General features: G+C 43.4%; 3 protein-coding genes across 4 annotated transcripts; 2 read left to right on the forward strand and 1 right to left on the reverse strand.

The window, feature by feature from the left end:
- The first annotated feature begins 245 nt into the window (after positions 1 to 245).
- Positions 246 to 3,940, forward strand: LOC6609924 (endoplasmic reticulum metallopeptidase 1). The gene is made up of 7 exons (XM_002034538.2): positions 246 to 334; positions 947 to 1,632; positions 1,695 to 2,626; positions 2,697 to 2,881; positions 2,938 to 3,081; positions 3,144 to 3,346; positions 3,406 to 3,940. The coding sequence occupies exons 2-7, from the start codon at positions 947 to 949 to the stop codon at positions 3,854 to 3,856; spliced, it is 2,601 nt and encodes an 866-aa protein (XP_002034574.2). The 5' UTR covers positions 246 to 334; the 3' UTR covers positions 3,857 to 3,940.
- On the reverse strand, positions 3,884 to 10,276 carry LOC6609925 (endoplasmic reticulum metallopeptidase 1). 2 transcript variants are annotated; one of them, XM_032715557.1, is made up of 11 exons: positions 10,172 to 10,276; positions 6,577 to 7,253; positions 6,428 to 6,512; positions 6,246 to 6,366; positions 6,034 to 6,188; positions 5,586 to 5,969; positions 5,343 to 5,523; positions 4,960 to 5,285; positions 4,689 to 4,900; positions 4,349 to 4,631; positions 3,884 to 4,290 (listed from the first exon to the last, which is right to left on the reverse strand). In XM_032715557.1, exons 2-11 carry the CDS (start codon positions 7,245 to 7,247, stop codon positions 4,123 to 4,125), a joined length of 2,586 nt encoding a protein of 861 aa, XP_032571448.1. In that variant the 5' UTR covers positions 7,248 to 7,253; positions 10,172 to 10,276; the 3' UTR covers positions 3,884 to 4,122. The 2 variants fall into 2 exon arrangements, with proteins under 2 accessions (XP_032571448.1, XP_002034575.2); XM_002034539.2 differs by having other exon boundaries at positions 9,576 to 10,274.
- A 1,620-nt stretch (positions 10,277 to 11,896) lies between these two features.
- Positions 11,897 to 16,740, forward strand: LOC6609926 (endoplasmic reticulum metallopeptidase 1). The gene is made up of 9 exons (XM_002034540.2): positions 11,897 to 12,485; positions 13,599 to 14,266; positions 14,328 to 14,685; positions 14,741 to 15,305; positions 15,369 to 15,553; positions 15,613 to 15,756; positions 15,820 to 15,919; positions 15,983 to 16,377; positions 16,438 to 16,740. Exons 1-9 carry the CDS (start codon positions 12,480 to 12,482, stop codon positions 16,603 to 16,605), a joined length of 2,589 nt encoding a protein of 862 aa, XP_002034576.1. The 5' UTR covers positions 11,897 to 12,479; the 3' UTR covers positions 16,606 to 16,740.
- Positions 16,741 to 17,677: the final 937 nt, after the last annotated feature.

Raw genomic sequence — 17,677 nt, forward strand, 5'->3', positions numbered from 1 at the left:
TTTTTAGATTTTGGACCCCACCGAAAGATCTCCGCCGAACGTGAGTCCTAATCGCGTTAACAACGGTTCCATAAAAAAGTTATAAAGAGAAAATGCTTCTGGTATCGCCTATCGCTGGATGTAATCGTTTTATGCGCCGAAATCGACGATTATAATCATAATATTTAATTATTATCGCTGCCATAGACGCGATAAGAAATCCACCGGTCCGGACCTGGGCCCTACTTAATTCTTGGGAAACAGCCTGGAGCGTCTTAGTTGCCCAACGGCTGGGCTCCAGTACGGTTGTATATCATAGTTGGTGATTCCGGTCCGAGTCGCGTGCGATCTGAAGGTTAGTGCTATATGCCTTGCCATATTTCACCGGTTTGGCTGATTAAGATCGAAAAGTGTCCTCAAAGTGATTGTGTTCCTTTAAAATATAAGAAATTCTGTTGAAAATGTGATAAGCTGACTAAAATTAAGAAATCCGTTACTAAGTGATATAATATTTCGAACAAAAGAGCCTTGTTTCCTGTATCCATATGCGATAAGAACGTTTATATCGGCCATAAAATAGGACCTGGTCTTGTTATCGTTTGCTGATTTTAGAACAAATTTTTGTGGCATTTTAAATTTTGGAGACCATAAACTTAAGTGCTATGTAGGGTGCTAATTGCTTTACGACCTTTCTACACTCTCCAATTGGAGCAATTTATGATATTTTCAAAACTTTTATGGCTTCCATTCGATGGAGACTTCGATTCGGCAACCACTCATATAGCATGAGATAATTGTAAATTATTACCGCTCCTATATCGTAAAAGCGAATATCGTACCGTTTTATTTGGGGCCAAAAAGTATGCAACGTTTTCTTACAATTTGGTTTGCATAGATTTACTTTAAAAAGTTTTCATGTGGAACCTCTATTTCTTACGACCTATAACTTTCGGATTATATGTTCCAGATGACTTTCTCAACCGTTGACATCACAGAGGAGAAGGATGGCGGCAAGTCCAGCGATAAGAAGTGGCCTTGGTTCGGAGCACCCATTTACGCAGCTGCCGCTTTTGCTCTGTTCTATGCCACAGTCCTGCCCAGTTTTCACAGCTACCCAAAGATGCTGTACCAGAGTGAGGAGGCACTGCATCCGGATAAGTTTATCGGTGAGCGGGCAATGCGCCAGTTGGCCGAGTACTCGGCAATCGGCAACAAGATGAGTGGCTCCATCAACAACGAGGTGCACACAGTCAATTTCCTGCTACGAGAGATCCAGAAAATCAAGGACGAGGCCCGATTGGATCTCTACGACATTGAAGTGGACACGCAGTACTCTTCAGGTGCCTTCCATTTGTGGGGCATGACCATTTCCTACACCAATCTCTCTAATGTGGTAGTTAAAATATCCCAGAAGAGTTCAGACAACGAGAACTATCTGCTGGTCAACTCCCACTACGATTCGGAGGTCCAAACGCCGGCTGCTGGAGATGATGGTGTCATGGTGGTTGTCATGCTGGAAACCCTGCGCGTAATCTCACGCTCCGAAAGAACACTAACCCATCCCGTGGTTTTCCTATTCAATGGAGCCGAGGAGGCTTGTATGCTGGGTTCCCACGGATTTATCACACAACACAAGTGGTCCAAGAATTGCAAGTAAGTGGAGTACCTTGCAAAAGTCAAAAATCGAAGTCATTCAATTCCTTTCCACCAATCAGAGCTTTGGTGAACCTGGACTCGACTGGAGCTGGTGGCCGCGAGGTGCTCTTCCAAACGGGACCCAATCACCCGTGGTTGGCCAAGTACTATCAAGCAAGTGTGCCGCATCCGTATGCTCAGACCCTAGCCGAAGAGCTGTTCCAGCATAACTTTATTCCCTCGGACACCGACTTCCGCATCTTCCGCGATTACGGAGGAGTTCCTGGCCTGGACATGGCCAGTGTGATGAATGGATATGTGTACCACACCGAGTTCGATAACTTCAAAAACGTGGAATACGGCACATACCAGTCGACCGGCGAGAACGTACTGCCCCTGATTTGGGCTCTGGCCAATGCTCCAGAATTGGATAACACCACTGCGTATGAGAAGGGGCACACCGTGTACTATGACTTCTTGGGCTGGTTCATGATGACCTATACGGAATCGGTGAGCATAGCCATCAATGTGGTGGTTTCCGTGGCGGCCTTTGTTTGCATTGGCACCTCGGTGTACATCATGACATTGGACAATGGTGCAGATGCTCCGAAAGCGGTGGTAATGAGATTCGCCATCATCTCCCTGGTTCAAGCGGGAACTCTGTTCGTGGCCTGCGGCTTAACTCTCTTGGTGGCCGTTTTTATGCAAGGTGTGGGTCTAGCCGAATCCTGGTACTACGGAAAATGGATGGCCTTTGGACTGTACTTCTGCACCTTGTTCTTCGCCTTTGGCATACTTCCGGCCACTTATATCGGATTCACGAAGAGGAAAACGAACATGAAGTTGGATCAGACCATCGCCTGCTTCATGCACGCCCAGTGCATCCTGCTGGCCCTGCTTTGCATCATCATGACCATCATGGGCATTCGCTCCAGCTACTTCCCCATGGTGGGCATCTTTTTCTACGCGATTTCCGTCCTGGTGCAAATAGTACTGAAGCTTACCCTGAAGAGTGAGTATCTTGACAATATTTTTATGATTTTAGGATTCTTAAAGCATATAGTATGTTTATCCTCGTTTAGAGAGCTACTTTGTGACAGTTCATCTGTTGTTCCAACTGCTGCCCTTCTTCTTCTACACCTACATCTGCTATGCCACCCTTGTCACCTTTGTTCCCATGGAGGGTCGCGATGGACCCGAAAGTAGTCCCGATATAATGATATCAGTCTTTATCATTGCAACCGCAATAAACTATGCTGGTTTTGTTGTAAGTTCATTCAATCAATGTCTTTGTTTCAAGATGTTCAAAGTATATCCTTGCAGATTCCCATTATGCACAAGTTCCGAAAGCCCAAGATTGTATTCTCATCGTTCGGTGTGATCACAATTATTTTCATCATCTTGGCCTGCACTTCCGCCGGTTTTCCTTTTGTGAAGCAATTGGCTCCTCAGCGTTACTATGTGCTGGTAGGTTCTTAAATATATTTAACCATATATTTGCGTAGCTTATCCTTTCATATATCCTTTAGCACACACAAAGAACATTCCACAATTTGGATGGTACAAGTAAGCAGGACTCGGGTTATTATATTCAACCTGTGGATACACGACTCCATGAACTGGATGACACAACTTTCAAGAACGCCGAACCTGAAAGCTGGACCGCAGCCACCTGTGCCGCTGAACCGTACTGTGGACTACCATTGTACAGTGGACGCTGGATAGAATGGAAGTGAGTTAGAGACCGTAACATGACCTTAGTTGGTATCTAAACATTTTCTTTCATCACAGAGACTCTGCTCGTTGGATATACAGCTCGCCACCCGTGATTCCAATGAACATAAACCTCACCCAGCTGTCTAAACAATCCTTGGATGGCAACAAGGTACGATATGAGTACAACCTGAGGGCCAGCGATCGCGTTATGATGTACTTAGATCCGCTCGACAATGTCAAGGTGACAGACTGGTCCTTCGATCATACTCCTTTGTTGGAGAAACACACACCTCCCTACCTGATCTATGCCATATACTCCCAAACCGAGGAGCCACTCAACTTTTGGGTGGAGCTCGAGCATGAGCAGGGCAACACAGACGGACCCTACATGAAGCTGGTCGTCTCCGAGCACTTCCAATACCATCCAGAGCACTACACCGAGGAATACAAGGAGTTCCTCGCAACCTTCCCCGATTGGACCTATACCACCGATTGGTTCTCGGCCCTCGAGAGCTGGATTGTATAGGCGGCGATGAGAATATAGACTCCAAAGTTGGCGTATCTTAATAAATAATTTATAGTATATATTAATAAAATTACAAAGTAGTAACTACAGTGTTCTAATCGTAAATACTAATACAATTTAGGACGTGCCATGCGTATCGACACTTTGTTCGTTGGATTAGGTAAAATTGGTACACTGCATCCACAGTACCAGAATTAAAAGTAGCTGAGGTGTCATGGCAAAAATGGGAGTTGAGTTGAGTTCGTGAAGGAACCTTGAGTCTACACTTAAAGCTGCCAACTGTTGTAGGATCCCAGCCAGGAGCTAACATGCGCCCACGGCGGAAACGTGGCCAGGAACTCCCGGAAGTCCTCCGTAATATACATGTCGTCGTGTATTCGATGACCCATTAGAGCTATTTTAAAAGTGCCTCCCGACCAATTTGGATCTTCGTGCTGGAAATAAGTAATGAGTTAACTATTCCACGAAAGTAAAGTATGTAAATATTATTACCTCGAATTCCAGTGAAAATTGCAGGGGCTTGGGATCTAGTGCATATGACCAGTACACGTAGTATGGAGGCTTTACATTTGTGTCCAGCGGATCCCTAGTGAAGGACCAATCCACCAATTTGCTGTCGTTTAAGGGCAGAATGAATATGCTCGTGTGATCCGGCCCTGAGATCTCAAGATCAAACTTAATATTTGTAGCTGATTTACTCGATTTTTCCAAAATCGTCAGAGTGGGAATGTATTCCCTATTTGGCTCGGGGCCAGGTACAAAATAGCTGTTATCACTAAAAACAAATAAAACGATAAGTATAGCTAAGTTATTTGATGTTTTTAGAACTTACACTGCATTTAACCAGCGTGAGCTGTAAATCGGAAATCCGCACATGAGCTCCGAGTCACAATCAATACGTTCCGACTTTGTAAAGTTTGTGTTTTCAAAGAGAATATCATCGACGGTGTGAGGACGCCGATCGACCGGAAGGACAAAGTATCCCGAGTCCTTATGACTTACAGTGCTCGCTGCATCGCCATTGTGGAAGGTTCTTGCCGTGTGCTGTAAGAGAATAAAATACTTATTAACTGCAGAATACAAATCCAAAGAAAAGGACATACCACAGCGAAGAATCTTTGGGGCGCCGTCTTCTCGGCGTATGGAAAGGCAATCGGTGTTGCGGCAAATATGATAAACACTATCGTGCAGATGCCAAACATAGAGATAATTGTCTTGGACTTGCGGAACAGACAGAACAAGGGCACCAGGAAGGGTGCAAATAGTAGAACCATCAATGCGGTAAAGAAACCCATTAGAATCTCCGGATTGGTATTGCACTCGCGTCCCTGCATGGGCACAAAAACCACATAGAAGGCATAGCAGCAGTACGTATAGAACATGAAGGGCAGCACCTGGCAAATGCAGTGCGGTATGAGCCACAGGAAATCTGAAAGGTAATTAAATATTATTTTAAATTAAACAAAACACAAAAAGGTGGTCTTACTTGTTTTGTGTGCCTTAGTAACCAAATTTATCAGCACGGATAGAGTGTAGAAGCCGATGCAGAGCATTATGACGAAAGCGGAACGAATACTATAGCTCACCATTATGGCGGTGATAATGGTCAAGATCAGGCAATGCGAATGCATCAATAGCTGAATGCCATAGCCCAGGGGTAAGCCATGCTGAAAAGGATTTAGTTAAATTATGATATATATTAAGTTAAATTAACCATATCTCAACTTACCTCTTTAGTGCGACTAAAGTAAATAGCTGGCACAATGCCCATACCAAAAATCATGGGGCAGAAGTACAAGCCGAAGAGCATCCAGTTTTGTGAAAACCAGGACATTGGTATATTCACCGCGTCCAGGAACAGGGCTATCGATATGACCAGACCAATGCCCAGAGCAACTCCAGCCAACTGGAGAGCGGCCAGAATGCCAAACTTCGCCCAGATTCGTCGACGGAACATGCCCGTGCTGCTGGACATCATCCAGATGTACAATACGATGGTGACGCACACCAGGACGCACACGGTTATGTTGATGATGATGCCCGTGGTCTCCGGATAATAGACAAAGAACCAGCCCATCATGTCGAAGAATATCATGTGTCCCTCGGCGTATTTCTAAATTTGGTAGATTTCTGATTAATACTTTACTGCCTTTTTACAATTCTTTCGAAGAACCCACCGATGGATTCTCCAGTTCTTCTGCGTTGGCCAGAGCCTTGACCAGAGCCAAAATATTTTCACCAGTCAGTTGGTATGTTCGCCGCGGGATGAGATTAAAGCGATCATATTTGGTATGGTACACATAACCATTCAAACTCTGAGCCATATCGAGACCTGCCGAACCGAAAGTCTTAGTGATTAGGCGCATTTTTGTACTTCACTTTATATTACCGGGTATATGGCCGTAGTCACGGAACACGCGATAATCGGTCTCTGAGGGAACAAAGCCATTTTGGAACAATTCCTCGCCGATAGTGGAGGCAAACGGATGAACTATGTTCTTGCCATAGTACTTAAAAGATATGAACAAGTTTAGCAACAATCTAAAATGTAAGAATTAATGGAAAATTTACCTTCATGAGCCAGGGATGATCGGGTCCGGATTGAAATAGAATTTCTCGTCCTCCACTGCCAGCCGAGTCCAAGTTAATGACCGCTCTAAAAAATATTATAGTTTGTTCAGTTAATAATTTGGTTAATTGTATATAAGGACTTCACTTACTTAATGTTTTGGGCCCAAGGATGTTGGGTTATGAATGCATGGCTGCCCTGCAGTGGATTCTCCTCGGCTCCGTTGAAGAGGAACACAACCGAGTAGGTGAGTGGGGTCTCGTACTTTGTGATAACCCGGAGAACCTCCAACATAATCACGCACATCATTCCAGCGTCACCGGCACCCGAGCTTCCCGGCACGGAATCGAAGTGGGAATTGATCAGAAGAGCAGCTTCACTGGTTGCATTCTTCGGCGACAGCTTGACCACCACATTCTGGATGCTCTGATAGACATTGACCATCGACCAGAGTAGATAATTACCGGAGGCAACCTGGACATCCTTCTCGATATCGTAGAGATCCGTTCGAGCATCGTCGATGATGTCACCTATCTCGCTGAGCAGAAACTGAACGGCCACCTGTTCGTTGGCCGCACTGCCCACGACCTTGGGTCCGATCTTGGAAAGCCTGAGCAGGGTATTCTCCGCCCGCTCCCCGATGAACTGACCCGGCTGCTGGCGCTCATCCTCGAGCGTCTTTAGCTGCGGCATGCGATGGAAACTGGGTATGACCACCAGATAGAAGAGCAGAAACCAGCATGATACGAACAGCGGAGCCCAGTACCAGCCGATCTTGCTACGATTGTAGATGATCTTCATGTTTTCGTACTTTGATTTCATTGTGGCCTGAAAAGGGGAGATAAACATATTCAGTCCATTGGTCAGCGAAATAAATATTTAGAGTGTTCGGAGTCAGTAACCCCCCCAACTAATTAAGTTCAATTGTCGAATTTCAATTGTGACGCATTCGACTGATAAAGCTCTGCAGATATGCGTCGCGTCACCACGGCTAATCGATTCAATTTCTTTGGCGATGGGAAAAGGGTTTAAGTTAATGCAGCCACTTAAGCATTGAGCATCGATTAAATAATTAGGGGTCGCGATAAGCCAGTGCGATCAACTTAAGGCTGTCAGCAGTTCCATATTCCATTGAAATCAATCAGGAAATATGTATGTATGTTGATAGCACACGAGCACAAACCTCGAAACATGAATGAGGGGTTCTTGTCTCGTGAATACTCCACATTATCGAATCAAGGCAGTGATTATTCAAAGCATCTGCCATAGATAATACTTATCGGCTATTCGAAATCGAAAGTGCTCAAGAGCTTTTGTAATTTATATTTAAGAAATATGCTAGCGTTGAGCAGATACTCTTACTTTCTATCTTTTTCATTGCGCATAGATACGATCCGTACCGAATTTCGGACCGGAAAACATGTGTTCACCATTTGGCCACCAAAAAATAATGAAATAAAAACTGAAAAGTATCGACAGGCGCAAATTAGCCAACGACATTGAAATAATGCAGCTTCAAACAAATAAACAATGAGTACATATTTATATTTGGGATTTCTAACAATTTGGGCGAATAAAGCTTAGGCATTCTGAGCAAATCAGCATTGAACGAGACACATTTTGTAATTTTTCGAGCGGTATTTCATGATTATTTATAGCCAACTGGGCTATAATGCATACATATATTATGGTTTAATGTTCACACATGTGATGCGGCTGAGTTTTTGTGTGGGAAATATTTAATAACAAATTTCTGTTTGTTTGACTGTGCCGCAGTGAAAATACACTATGGTTGTTTCGGATGTTGTTGAATAAAAAGTGATGATTTTTATAAATTAATTATTAAATCCACATCTTCTGAAGTATATTCATAAGAGGCAGTTTTTAGTTTAAGAGCAACCCACAAAAGAAGGCAAATGTGCGATCATCATTTGAAATGGCCCACTAAACTTTTCAAGTATCGCATTTTCCGAGATGAATGTCCACTAAAATAAAAACTGACGGCGAGTGTGGCCTAAAAACGAATAGGACCACTGGTTGGGTTGGGGGTGGGGGTTAGAAAAACGACTGGCTACTCAGAGGCAATTAAGTGAAATGGTTTTTATTTACTCGGTATTCCGCAACTGAATGCAAAAATGTCATTGGGATTACAGTGCAACAGCGACATCGACCCATTTTCCACTGACTTCTAGGTGACCCGCGCCGGCGGCGGCGAAGGCAACTTCTCGGCGATTAAAAGTGAGGCAAGTAAAAAACCAAATGGGATGTGCAAAAGTAATCTGCTCGCGTACTTCACCCCCTCGAAACGCTTATCGATTGAACTAATCACTTGCCACAAATACAACAAACAAACAGGGGAAACTCCCTGTGCGGCGGCAGCCACACCTACTTAATATTCAAAAGAAAAAATTTGGGGTGAGGTGGAATGTAGAACTATTTAAAGACAATTTGAATGGGGGAAATTGAAAGAAGTGGAGAATCCAAAACAAAACTTGCGTTGCAGAGGCGTCGGCAATCAACTGTGACAACAACAGCGGGAACGAAAAGCCGGCTAAAGCAACAAGCAAATAAGAGGTCTGCGGACTATTGGATACCTAGTTAATACCTACAGACCTTATGTTATGTTATTTATTTTACGACTTAGTGGCAGTTTTGCAATATGCGCGCTTCCTTGTCGCAATACGAGATTAAAGATTGAAAGGAAAGGTTGTTCTTGGTAAGAAAGTGATCTTATGAGAGTCGGACTAACTTTTTCTTTCAGTCCCAAACACTCGCTCTCACAATCGAAAACCACAGCAAAGAATCAACATCAACTCGCGACAAGAACCGCATTTGTTTGGACTAAACTCAGGCAGACGCATTGGAAAAATAAAGAATAAAAGAAGTTGGGACGAAAACAATCAACAGCACAGATACGGATACAAATGCGGATACAGATACATTTACAAATGCAGATGCAGACGGCATTCAAACATACTCGTAAACACACATAGAACGCGACACGCTGCAAGGGCTTGAGTCAATAACCTGCTGAAGAAAGGAAGTTGCGGCTGCACTTGCGGTTGTTTGTTGAAAGAAAGGCCCCAGAAGACAGAGACGCAGAATGCTGGTCTACACACTGCAAAGAAGCCTGGCAACTGTTGTTGTTACCTTTTGGCCCGCTGCAAGAATCTTTCGTCTGCGCGAAGACGATCACCTGCACTGTAGAATCGCCGGCACAATTAGTTTGCACTCGCGTTTATTTATTAGCACATATGACCGAAAATAAACTGAAACTAGTGGGCGAGATGAAAGCGAGTCCAATTGGAAAAGCGCTCGCTTCTTGGCCGCTGAGGATCAGCTGATTGGTGGCGGGGAGTACGACTGTCCCCTTCGACGGTTGGCGTTCGTCTGCGGCTGCGGCTGCTGCACTGCGCTGCTCACTTGGCGACAGAACTCTCTGGCACGGTCCTCTCTCATTCTACGACAGGAGATTGGGGTCACCAGGGGCTACTCTCTTTCTTTTCGGTTCGCTCGCACTCGCGTTTGTCGCCTGATGTTTGATGAAAACAATCCAACTTCCCGCTAACGAAATCGAAATCCGTGGTGAGCGTTTTACCGTAGTATAACTTTCTTTGGTAAAAAATTAGGGGTCACCAAGAATGGGGATCACTCTTGAGAATATCGAATTCTTGTGGTAGCCGCCTATTTCTCTGTCCGAAGATTGGGGTCACCTCGTGTCCTTTCGTTCGTTCTCTTCCACTCACTTGTAACTACCGCTGCTTATGGCCTGATTACAGTTTAGTGATTAGTTATAAGTACGGAATCCTCTGGTAACCGTACTACCGTAATGGAACCGCTCGCCGAACGGAGGCAAACTAAAACGCCGGACAATGCCACTGGCAATTTTATACGAGTGGGATTTGCTTGCGGATTTCAGTGCTCAGAGCTCAAGAGCCCACACGCTTATCACAAGTATCGAGTTATCAGTGGCGGAAATCACTTAATTTGACCGGTACAACTGCCCAAGGGGGGCAAGTGGGGTGTGTGGAGCGCGGCGGAGGACCATCGCCTGTTTCATCCGTATACGGATAGCGATTACATTCGTAATTGCCTGCAATCGAGATTAAGTGCAGGCGATTAGTGGGTATTAGTAGCAGATGCCTGTGATTTCACGGATTCCTCGAACCCAATTTGGAGTTGCGAAAAGTGACAGTGCATTGGAGATAAGGATTTGCCAGACAAACGACACTTGAGACGAATTCCCCCTTAGTCGACAAAAAACCGTTTGCTTTGTTTGCCAAATTTGTTTATATTTACTCGATGGATAAGAATCGCGGCTATGTAATCTAAGCAATTTGAAATTACACAAAAAAAAATAAATAAATTCACAGATATGAGTAAACGAAAAGGTTGTTGATAGGAATTAGGTTGCAGCACGTTATTGATAGCAAGGAAATGTTAAACTTCAAGTTTCCTGGAAACTTGTTATGGGGAAACATTAGCAATCTAAACTGTTGGAAAATACACATTATAATTAAGTTGAATTTCCAAAAGATAATAGATACCGTGCTGGGAGTTAGGTGATGGGATCAGTTTGGATTTCTTGGCAAAAATTATTTTGATTAGTTATTGATATCAATACATGTTCTAACTAAAAGACTTACTGTAATATTGTATTATCTTAACAATGAGGAATTACACGCGAACAACTTTTGAACTTATTTTCGGATTGATAAGGGGCATAACAACAACTGGAATTCGTATTAGTTTATTGAACCGTTTTTATTACCTTGTCAGCGACTAATTTGGTGTTTACAAGTTTAATTGCCACTATCATATTGTACCTAGAAACCAGCAGTAATGGAATTTAAAGCCATTTTACCACATTGTTTTTATGATATATGTACCTTGGGCGTATGAGAAAATAACTTTCACATTTTAACTTAAAGACTTATTTGAAAATGCTGGTTAGGGAAATTTCCAAAGTTTCTTCTTGGAATTCGTGGGTGTTTAGATACATTCGAAACTGAAGATACATGTAGGTAGCTGAATTCTTCGTTCAGTCGAGCGAGAAAACGGTTGACATAATTTGATAGCCACCCGCCAGTTTCCCAGCTATCGAATCCACTCGGGCGGAACAACCTGCAACGACAATTCAATAGACAGGTGAATCTGAAATACATGCGAAAGCAATTCAAATACGTAAACAACAATCTGTTAATCAAGCGAAATCAGCGGAACCCAAAACCCTGAAGAGGACCTGATGCTACGGGCAAAAGCGAGACAGAATCGACGGCAGACAAAGGTGGGATGACACATAAACGAAAATGGAATGAAATCAGCGACAATCGTACAACTGCCGGGCACAAATTAATTAGTAAACTCTGTAAAAAAAAAGGCGAAACAAGTGGGGCTGGAATTCGGATTGCCAATGGGTATCTATCTGGGTGTACCCGGGCGCAGAGCAATCTAATGCCAGTCAGTCAGAGGTAACGCCAGCGAAGAGTCACATCTCGGGATTACGGCAATAATACGATATACCATTAGGTTTCGTTATCCTAAACTTTATGAACATCGTTTAACTTCCAATTCGCCAGTGCCGCCGTACCGTGTATCTTAAAATTTGGTTTCTGCACACACCCTTTACGATACAACTGGACAAGCTCCATTTGCCATAAAGATAAAAATCGGTTACCTAATTGCCGGAGCCCCCATGTAGCTCATCGAAATCTAATAAAATACACGCCCATTTTCCCCAGAACAACTACCTGTTTATCGTGCAGAGCTGCTCCGATATCAAAGAATCACCATTACTACCGATATTTTTCCATCGTTGGCGAATTGCCCAGACCTTCAATGCCGCTGGGCCTTATATATCTTTAGGGGACCGGAGCGACTGGTACCTCAATTGGCACTCGAAGGTTGAGGTCCCCGGTTGCGGGAGAACCAAGGGATTAGAAAGGCGAATCGGTCCGGCAGTGTTAAAGTTTTCTGGAGTCCTTGCGAAGGATAATAATATAATAAAACAACTGTGATATACGAAATACCAGTGCTAAAAATAACAGTGCAAAAATGAGTGTACGTACGACTAGTGAATATGGTGAAATATTTAATTTAAAAATAATGAAAATGCAATAAGAAAGTGTTTTAGACGATTTATTGAAGCACGTTTAATTATTATTTGAACACCTGCAACTAAAAAACAATAATTATTAAGTTTATGACATCAATCTAATCGAAACAATTTGCAAAATGTGAATTAAAGCACCTGCCATCAAGCAATTTTAATGAATTAATGCAGATTAAGAAAATACAGATTTGTGAAGTGCACATAAATATTGTTAGTTGGCAGTGCTTAAAATATAGTCGGAAATTACAAAATTAAATAAAATCGAAAAAATTGCTAAAATGTGAATTTAAGCACACGAAATCAAGAAATTTTAATGAATTAATGCAGATTAAGACTCTTTGGATTGGTGAAGTGCATTAAAAGATTGTTAGTTGCCAGGACACCTGTACAATCCACAATCAATATACAAAGTAGAGTCAAAGAGTTACAAAAAGAAATTATAAATAAAAAGCCATAAAGATAGGAGAACGATTAAAACATGACTTACTTCAAAAAGGCCGCAACATAGCGAATGTTGCGAATTTCTTAGCATTTCCGAGCGATAAAAGGTGCTGTTACCTATTTATTGGGGCGTTATCGCTTTATGACACCAACTTCGGCGGCTTTATGGTCTCCTTCACAATCTTCAAGTGACCACACGCCCGTGAATCAAGAATTTAACACGCGACGAAGCACGATTTCTCAATGTCGAGCATTGTTTACTTGGGAAATCAGAAGGGAAAATTAAGGAATCATGAAGACTCTTATCGATTAAGACGGATTGGATTGCAAGGCAATAAAAGTTTACGTGCCGGCTGATACCCTCGCCAATTCTCCGCCAATTTCGGCAGCTCGGGGGCGTCAGTAACGACACTCGATTCGGTTTGCCTAGACGTACGCGGATTGTTCCAGATCATAAATTGGCCTAAAGTACTAGAAGCTTGCCAGGCACTTTGCTTTCGGTTAGAGCTTAGCTAATGTGCTTAGCTATTATTGGATAATCTTAAAGCTTAGTCACCTCAAATTGCACTTGTATTTAGCAGTGCAAATATTTGACTACATTATTAATCTTTCACCTCCAGTTCAATTCCAAGTATCACATTGATGTGGACTTCGAGGTGCCCAAGAAGCTGCAATGGTACTACGCACCTGCTTTTTTCGGCTTTTGGCTTGTGCTCTACCTCTCGCTGGTCAACACCCAGATGAACCACATGCCCCGCCCACTGACACGCAGCGATGAAGCCAGTCATCCCAATTCCTTTATTGCCCAGCGGGCCGAGGACACACTGATTGAGCTGACCAGGATTGGACCGCGGGTGGTGGGCAGCATGGCCAACGAGGAGAGCGCCGTGGAGTTCCTGCGCGCCGAGGTGGCCAAAGTAGAGTCCGAGATGAGCGACCTTATCGAAATTGAAGTGGACGTGCAGCAGGCTAGTGGTGCCTACATGCACTGGGAGATGGTCAACATGTACCAGGGCATTCAGAATGTGGTGGTGAAGCTCTCGGAGAAGAACTCAACCAATGAGAACTACCTGCTGATCAATAGTCACTACGATTCGGTGCCCGGAAGTCCCGGAGCTGGCGATGATGGTTCCATGGTCGTGACCATGTTGGAAGTGATGCGTGTGATAGCCAAATCCGGTGATCCACTGGCTCATCCCATTGTCTTCCTGTTCAATGGAGCTGAGGAGAATCCTCTGCAGGCATCACATGCCTTCATCACCCAACACAAATGGGCCAAGAACTGCAAGTGAGTGGGACTTTTATCCTATCCTATTAAGAAGTATACAAATTAACCCTACTCTTCACAGAGCTCTCATCAACTTGGACTCAGCCGGATCTGGTGGGCGGGAGATTCTCTTCCAGTCGGGACCGAATCATCCGTGGCTGATGAACTACTATCGGAATGTGCCCCATCCTTTTGCCAACACCCTGGCCGAGGAGCTCTTTCATGCTGGCTATATACCCTCGGACACGGACTTTCGCATCTTTCGTGACTACGGAGGTGTTCCCGGCCTGGACATGGCTTACATCTTCAATGGCTATGTGTATCACACGAAGTACGATAGGATCAACGCCTTTCCACGCGCCTCCTTCCAGCACACTGGTGATAATGTTTTATCATTGGCTAGAGCTTTGGCCAATGCTCCAGAATTGGATGACACGGCCGTAAGTCTGGAGGAGATGTATCACATGGGGAAATCTAAACGCAATCCAATTTCAGGCCCACTCCGAGGGACACAATATATTCTACGACTTTCTGGGCTGGTTCATGATCTTCTACACGGAGACAACGAGCATTATTGTCAATGTGGTTGTCACATTGCTGGCTCTCCTGGGTGTCGGCATATCCATATACTTCATGTGCCTTCGTTCCGGTTGCAGCTGGAAGGGTGTCCTCCTCCGGTTTTCCATCACCATTGCCATTCAGTTTGTCTCCCTGATTTTGGCCATTGGTCTTGCCTTGCTGGTGGCTCTTTTCATGGATGGTGTTGATCGTTCGATGTCCTGGTTCACCTCATCATGGACTATCTTTGGCCTGTACTTGGCGCCCATTGTGTTCGGACTGAGCATCTTGCCAGCTCTGTATCTGGAGAAAACCAAGAGGGATCCCTTGGGCCTGGGATTTCGCATTCAGCTATTCATGCACTCCCACTGCATCTGCCTGATTGTGATAATGCTCACCCTGACTGGACTCAGCATCCGATCGGCCTATCTGATAATGCTTTGCATTTTGTTCGACATTGTAGCGCTAATTGTTAACCTGGTTACAAAGTGGCATCGCAAGGGTAAGTAATAGTTACTATTTTAGAGCTTATTGAGGTACTTATTTAATCTATTTATCCTTACAGCCTATTTGTTTGCCATTGCCGTCACAGTTTGCCAGATCCTGCCCTTCGTCTTCTTCACATATCTGTGCACCGTGGCGCTGGTGACCCTAATGCCCATGCAAGGACGTTCGGGCTCATCGACAAATCCGGATATGGTTATAGCAGCTCTGGTCTGGCTATTTTCTCTCATGTTTGCTGGTTTCATTGTAAGTTACTTACTTACTTACTGATATTTAGTTAATTTCTATTATTTAATTACGAACAGGCCCCGCTTATCATGTTCTTCCGCAAGACGAGAACGATAGTCCTGTGCTTCCTGGGCATCACCATTCTGTTCATCATTATTGCTGTCACCAACGCAGGATTCCCCTACAAGGAAAAAACTTCTCCACAACGTTACTCCTTAATTGTAAGTTGAACTTTTATTAACTTTTTTTTTAAATTTGTAATTGTTTACAAACTACTTTTTTAGCATGCCCATCGTCGCTTGCATAATGCAGATGGAAGTACTCGCATAGATGAGTCTGGACTGTATATTTATCCACAGGACCGTCGTTTCGGGATTGCCAGAGGTAAGCCTGTGATAAAGTGTTTGGATTTTGATTTGATATTAACAAATTAAATTCCATTTTTAGATAACATTGATGCCATTGGGGAGGCGCACCAAGTGAGCGACTTTTGCGATGAGGAAATGTTTTGCGGCATGCCCCTTTACAATCACCGATGGAACAAAGCCCGGCAGTACAGCATGTGGATCGAAACATCGGAATCGCCGGAGATACCCGCAGAATATCCAATGCTGGTCCTGCAGGACTCTAGCGAACTGGAGACTTCTACGCAGCGGAGATTCAACTTCACCCTGGCCGGACCCTCGCACATGGGAATATTCATCAATGTGAAAAACGATGCCCAGATACTGAACTGGTCCTTCAATGACACTCTTATACGAGAGCAGGCGGAACCGCCGTACATGGTGTACTTCTCCTACGGACTGGACGACAGTCCTCTGGAATTCACCATCGATGTGGAAGTAAGCGTGCTAACTAGTAGTGAATAACTAGGTAACAACAAGTTAAACGATTATTTACAGAAGACGACCTCAACATTTGACACGCCAACCCTAGAGATTGGCATTGGGGGTCACTGGGTGACGCAGGATATCACTGCTATCGAAAAGCTGAGCAGCTACATCAATCGATTTCCGTCGTATGCCTACATTCAGGGTTGGGTTGGCACCTACGAGACCTGGTACTTCTAAGCCAATACGAAAATGATATTGCTTCTGATTTACTAATTGTAGTCATTAGGCGTTAACCATTAACTGTATAGAATCTGATACCAAATACCAAATTTTATTAAACTACATTACGAATACTATAATTACAATCGAGAACCTTGATCTTTATCTTTATCAATGCCGCAAAAGTTTGCTTACCACAAATAAACATGGAATGTGTAAACAATATGAGTGTTTAGAGCACTTTTTTTCGAACAACAAACAAATCCAATGGGACCCACTCATTACGTATGTGGGACAACAAATCCAAATTCATATTCAGAGTTCGATTTGATATTGCAAGAAACAGAGGCCACTATCTATTGTTTTTTTTGGAATCGGAGAACTAAGTGGGCTCGCTGAATATTTGGATCCATTATAAGAGAATTTGGAAAGAGATCTTTTTAGTGCGAGAATACGGATTTCCAAACGAAATAATCAGATCAAAATGATGCGACTAAGGGAAATAGCAACTCAGTTGAATTGTTTACCTACAGAAGGGATGTGGCAAGCAGTACGTTCCCGCTTCGATACTTGTAAAAACAAGGTTATTATATTGTGTATATATAACTACATTTTTATCAGCTTTCCACGCCTAACATTTATTATTATTAAGCGTTTATTTGAGGAGCGGTCAGCTTTTTATACATTTTATTTATTATAATTTAAAGCCCTAAAAAATAGGTATTTGCACGTTGCGTCTACTTGGAAACAGGCAGGCCCATTTATACCCAATCAACAGCAATTGGGTTGTGGTGGGTCTAGTTTGGTTCTTATGACGGCGCATGAAGTCAATAATCGTTAACAATCTTGATAGGCGTTTATAGATTCAATGATTCTCTACCTCTACATATTCAAAATCGTCCCACGGCAATTAAATCCGAGTATTAGACCCTAGTAAAGATAAAACAATGAGAAAAAAAAGTATAGATTATGGAGCGTACAATCAGTAAAACCCCCGAATATTAAAAAAAAAAAGCAAGTACACCTAATTTATATAGAGAATTGTTATCACTGACTAATTGAAACATAAATCTATTTGCCATTATCGAGA

The sequence above is a fragment of the Drosophila sechellia genome, chromosome 2R (genome assembly GCF_004382195.2).
Source record: "Drosophila sechellia strain sech25 chromosome 2R, ASM438219v1, whole genome shotgun sequence".
NCBI lineage: Eukaryota > Metazoa > Arthropoda > Insecta > Diptera > Drosophilidae > Drosophila > Drosophila sechellia.

Excerpts from the sequence above, each read along its gene's own strand:
- LOC6609924 (XM_002034538.2), top strand. The coding sequence starts at position 947 with ATGACTTTCTCAACCGTTGACATCACAGAGGAGAAGGATGGCGGCAAG. Across the intron at positions 2,627-2,696 it reads ACTGAAGCTTACCCTGAAGA|AGAGCTACTTTGTGACAGTT; the intron begins GTGAGTATCTTG and ends ATCCTCGTTTAG. Across the intron at positions 3,082-3,143 it reads CTCAGCGTTACTATGTGCTG|CACACACAAAGAACATTCCA; the intron begins GTAGGTTCTTAA and ends TATATCCTTTAG.
- LOC6609926 (XM_002034540.2), top strand. Across the intron at positions 15,920-15,982 it reads TCGTTTCGGGATTGCCAGAG|ATAACATTGATGCCATTGGG; the intron begins GTAAGCCTGTGA and ends TTCCATTTTTAG. Across the intron at positions 16,378-16,437 it reads AATTCACCATCGATGTGGAA|AAGACGACCTCAACATTTGA; the intron begins GTAAGCGTGCTA and ends GATTATTTACAG.
- LOC6609925 (XM_032715557.1), bottom strand. The coding sequence starts at position 7,247 with ATGAAATCAAAGTACGAAAACATGAAGATCATCTACAATCGTAGCAAG. Across the intron at positions 6,513-6,576 it reads CCTTGGGCCCAAAACATTAA|AGCGGTCATTAACTTGGACT; the intron begins GTAAGTGAAGTC and ends AATATTTTTTAG. Across the intron at positions 5,524-5,585 it reads ACTTTAGTCGCACTAAAGAG|CATGGCTTACCCCTGGGCTA; the intron begins GTAAGTTGAGAT and ends AATCCTTTTCAG.